The sequence below is a fragment of the Amblyomma maculatum genome, chromosome 2 (assembly GCF_055883805.1).
Source record: "Amblyomma maculatum isolate TAMU_Amacu chromosome 2, ASM5588380v1, whole genome shotgun sequence".
Classification (NCBI taxonomy): Eukaryota; Metazoa; Arthropoda; class Arachnida; order Ixodida; family Ixodidae; genus Amblyomma; species Amblyomma maculatum.
This window is the reverse complement of record NC_139345.1, coordinates 108,955,961-108,960,922: the sequence shown is the minus strand read 5'-3', so window position 1 is coordinate 108,960,922 and position 4,962 is coordinate 108,955,961. Positions and strand designations below refer to the sequence as shown.

The following is a 4,962-nucleotide window of genomic DNA, read 5'->3' as shown; positions in this document are numbered from 1 at the left end:
GGGAGGCGCAGTTTCGCGCTAAGTGCGTAACGCAGCTGTCAAAAGCAAGAACAAATTTTATAAGTGCAGAAAAACATAATACTAATTATTATTATTGTTTTCTAACTTGTCTACATTTATTTTCAGTGGGGTTATTTTTATATTTTTGTCATTGCGTGTTTAGGCGTGATCAAACGCAACATTTGCGTTCGCCGTTCAGTCATGGCGGGTGTGCTTCGTTCGTGTGTGTAGTTTATGCGTGAGTAGTGTTGTTTTGTTCATCAAATTGTACTCATTATCTTTGTTACCTGATGGGTGCAGCTTACAAGGGCACTAGGAACTATGAGTCGGCTTTCATGAAAGAAGACGTCCTTGTTGTAAAGCGGTTCACTTCAGTCAGTGCGCAGCACGTTGTGTACCGGAGTGATGCCGACGCTTATTAGCTGCTTCAAGTTCGCGCCTCTGCCTAGAAGCCGACGAAAGAAGCACATTTCACCGAATACATAACGTCTGACACTCTACCGCATTCCGTACTAACTCGAGTGCGTTTACGGTTGAGTGACAGGTGGCTCCGGGGCTCCAGTTATTAATCCGCCGAACGCCTTCGGGCAGAAAGTGCATCAAGATGATGGAAGAATCGTCCTGTGACGCCAATCACGGGTTCGTCGAAGGCACCAAGATCGTCGCGTCGCAATTTTCAGGCCGCTTAGAGTTCACGACTGAGTCGAGCGCCGGCAGTGTCGTTGAAAACGTGGAGGAAAGCCGGTCGGATACATCGAGCCAGTTCTGCACAGACGACACCGTGAACGAAGCGGTCGGCGAAAACACGCTGGACAGCAACGACAACTCAGCGCAACAAAGCGAGCAGAGTAACGATGGCAGCATTGAGGACACGAAAGCACCCGACAGCGTGGCATCGGAAAGCTCGCGCGGCGCGCTCGAGCCCTTAACCTCGTCATTGGATGAGGATGCACAACAGGGCGTTTGCGTTCCCATAGTAAACGAAAGCGACGCATCTGTTGATAAAAACGTTGCAGGTCAACAGTCCCGCGAGGGTGAGAGCCGGAGCAAAGACGAACCTAACAAACGTTGGTGTAGCGAAACCTCAAACGACAAATCGGAGCCAGATGCCGAGAGCGGCGCCGGCAGCACCAGTGGCCACAAGCGGAGGCGTTCCCGTGCTTTGCCAGTCTACACTCCTGGGACTCGGGTCGAGGCGAGAGATTTTCAAGACAAGTGGTGAGTGGCAGCGAAAGGTGCCCCATTGTGATCGTCGTCGCTTGAAAAATCGAGGTAGTCGTATTATAATTTCCCCGGGAAAGCTTTTATAAACTTTTGTTTTCTCTTTTTTTTTCCCTGCGAGTGCTGTGTGTCCCGAAGCGTGATTCGTTTAGCGTGACGGGGTTGCTAACACTAAACTCGACAAAGACGGTCCGCGTTGATTGCTGCTGCATTGTGGATCACGTTCTTGGCTTGGAACCCACGCAGCTATTCACCTTGCACGCTCATTTAGGTATATCGCTTATGTATTGTGCTGTTTCCCGGGTAATTTGTGTTTGAGAACGTTGTTAGCCAGGTTTCGGAAGCGGTACATACCTCTCTGCTCACCTGTGATGTCCTTGCGACTTGTGTAAACTGCCCTGAATTGCTGCAAAATAGGTAACTGGGCTGGTCAAGAGGTTGATTATATCTGTGTATTTGTTCCTTCATTCGTTATTACTGTCCCGCTTACCCCATAATTGGTTTTCGACGCCTTCAAGAGTGAGTGATGGTTTTAATCGGAGCCCCTAAAAGGTGCAGCGAACATAGCTAGGGTGTTAACGCTGTCGTGGTTTCTTTATTTTCCGAGAGTAGAGTGGCACACTGAATTCATGTCTTTGATACTGTAAAATGCATGTGTGTTGTGATGCGGCCGATGCATCAGGAGTCGCATCTTTCATGTGCAGCTGATTTATTGATTTGTCCTGTGTGCCCAAACAATCACAGGTTTGTCTTTTTGATAAGCCGTTAGGTCATTGTGACGCATTTCAAGAATTTTTTTTTTTTTCCATCCTAGCTTAACGACTGGATTGTACTCTGGGTGCAAATTTTTGTTTGCTGCATACATTACTGTGGCAATAGAGCATATATGTGGCCTAGCTGGCTGCAACAAATTATGTTCATTTTATCGGCATCGCTTTCAACATAAATTGGTTTATGTAGCAGTAGGGCTTTGGGTTGGGGCTAGTTAGTGCAGTGTAGTTCACGATAGTTAGGCTTCCCTCTTTTCTTTGCATTCCTTTTATATAGGTCATGAACTGTTTTTTGGGGAGCTTGTCAAACATATTTGATAGACCAATGTGCTGTTGCTGCAGAGGAGCGAGAGGCAGATAGAAGTGAAAATGGGCTTCAGAATGGATTTATGCTTCAGTGATGGGAAAGTGTATTAATAAATCAGCAGCTGCTGACTGATTTCCTGTGCTTTGTTCTTTAAACAGTAAAGAGGAGAGTTTATTTTGTTTGTGCAAATATTTGTAACATGTGGGGGGTAGGCCAGCAATTCAATCAGAAAGAATGTTGTCCTCTTTGCCAAGTGGTTTCTGTTTGTTTAAAACAGTGAGCTCAGCATGGCCTAAAATTTCTAATTTCTAGCATATGGTCCAGAAAGTGTTCTTTACATTATACTGCTTCAGTTATAGAAGCTGTAATTTTTGGGATGAGGTTTCAGAGTTAAGGAGTACTACATAAATATGCCGACCATTTGGTGAATGAAAAGGAAGGACTGCTCCTGTGTTTAAAGGACAGGCAAATGTATGCCTGAAAATTGAGCATGGTTTGTATGTGACTACAGCGTCCTTTTTAAGACACGCTGCCACCATATGCAATCATCTGGCATATATATAGATATATAGTTGTTGCTGAGAAGTGACTTCATAGTAAATTTAACCATTAATCCTTGTTGTTGTGGTCCAGGTATGCTGCTAAGGTTGTAAGTGTTGATGAAGACGATGGGGACGTGCTTATTCACTTTGAGGGTTGGAGTTCTCGCTACGATGAGTGGCTTCCCGTGGACAGTCCACGATTGCGACTTGCTTCTCACCTTCACACACGCAAGGAAGTGAAAGCTCATTCAAAAAAATCAGTAAGCGCCATTTGATGTTTACACTTGCCTCTTTGCCTTCTTTTTGTTGCTTTTCCCCCTCTCTGTTTTGGTGAGCTGGCTTGCTAGCACTGCACATGCATACTTGGTGCAATTTTTTCTTTTATTGTAATACTCTGATCACTGATTAAGTTTTGTAAAGTTTTTAAACAAATATAGCTAGCTTAATTTGTTACAAGAATGTGTTCAGGAAATTCACATTACCAATATGTTTAAGATTTCAGGGTAGTAACCATAAAATTGTACCAATCTGGGTAACGGTTTTATATTAAAAAAAAAAAAAAAAATGTGAGGTGATATTTATCAACTCGCATCCACTGTCACTGTATATTTTGGAAAGGTGTAAGTCATTCTTACAGATTCCCTTTCATATCTTGTTATGTCATTATTTATCATATTTAACTTCCTTTTCATCATAATCTGGCCACTTATGTCCACTGCTCAACAGAGGCCTCTTGCACTTATCTCCAATTAATCCTGTCCTGCCATCCTGTCCCTGCAAACTTCCTAGTCCTATCGGCTCATTTGGCCTTTTGCTGTCCCCTGCTACATATATCTTTTACCTTAATGGGCCCCTTGCTTTTTTCATGTGCATTACATGTCCTGCCTGGTCCTGTCCATGCTCACTGCCTCATCTTTATTTCAACTAGGTTGTGTTTGACTTGTTATAGGAACCGCATAGTAAAACTCCTTTTTAGGACAACATAATATCTATCGCTTTGAAGTCTTGGGATCCCTGCTGCCTTATGCAGCTCCACAGAAGTATAATATTGTTGGAGGCAGTCAAAACATAATGCTAGAGAAAAAAAAAACATGCAAACTTATTTCATCTGATGCATTTCCTGCCTTTTTGCATCGCATGCAGGATGCCTAAGAATAACTGTTCATGTTTTGTACATTATTGTAAGTTGTGACTAGTTCTTGGCATTAGCATATTAATGATAGCTCGAATTCTCAGTCCCTCACTCGCTAGGTAGAACAGCTCTCTCTAAACAAAGACATGAGCTCAAGGAATCGGAAGTTGTACAGGACACATGCTTCTAGTCTGTGTAGAGTTTTGCAAAATGTTTACATTTTCAACATTGAAGTTCTATAAACCTGTGTGTATAGTGGGGCAGCCCACATAACAACTGCATAGTTGTTGTTTTTTTTTTTTGTAGAATCTGATTGGTTGGGGCACACAGCTTATGGTTGGGGCTGTTGTCAAAATCTTTTGTGAACTGTTGCAAATTTGTTAATATCATATTGTTCTCTAGGCTTCGGCTGAAAAACTCTCCTTTTAGTTAGTTCATAGTGAATAATAAGGAGTTGTACTGGTTTTATATAGTACTTATTTTTATTACATATTTGTTCCTTTTCTTCTGTCATTTCTCGTCTCTCTTCTTTTTTTTTTTCTCTCCATTTAACCATTGGGCCATACAAGTCTGAAGTTTGGTTTATCATCTAACAAATTTGTCGTTACAGTGTCGGGACACTCTTTCGTTGCTATGTGTTCTTTGTATATGTCATCGCAGCTGAGATTCATGTAGAGTAGGTTGCTTGCATGCACTGCACTCGTGTGTGTCTGTGTGTGTGTGTGTGTGTGTGCGTGCGCGTGCGTGTGCGCGCGTGTGCGCGCGCGCGTGTGTGTGTGTGTGTGTGTGTGTGTGTGTGTGTGTGTGTGTGTGTGTGTGTGTGTGTGTGTGTGTGTGTGTGTGTGAAATGTGCTGGTGAAGTATAGATATAGATCAGCGTCAATGAAAAAGTCAGAATTGTGGAAATGTGAAGAAATGTAGGATTAAGAGCCATATTTATTATTTTTTTTTAGTATTTCGGACGTTTATGCAAATATTGCTTTGGGTGCA

At 42.9% G+C, this 4,962-nt stretch overlaps 1 protein-coding gene across 5 annotated transcripts in view; it reads left to right on the top strand.

Annotated features, from left to right (window-relative positions):
- The first annotated feature begins 169 nt into the window (after positions 1-169).
- The window catches only part of LOC146199535 (PHD finger protein 20-like protein 1), a 43,360-nt gene continuing 38,567 nt past the window's right edge, over positions 170-4,962 (top strand). For all 5 annotated transcript variants that reach the window (XM_084595045.1, XM_084595044.1, XM_084595042.1 and 2 more), the window contains exons 1-2: positions 170-1,218; positions 2,932-3,100. In XM_084595045.1, the coding sequence (XP_084451171.1) occupies positions 605-1,218; positions 2,932-3,100 (783 nt within the window). In that variant the 5' untranslated portion in view covers positions 170-604. The remainder of the gene's footprint in view (positions 1,219-2,931; positions 3,101-4,962) is intronic.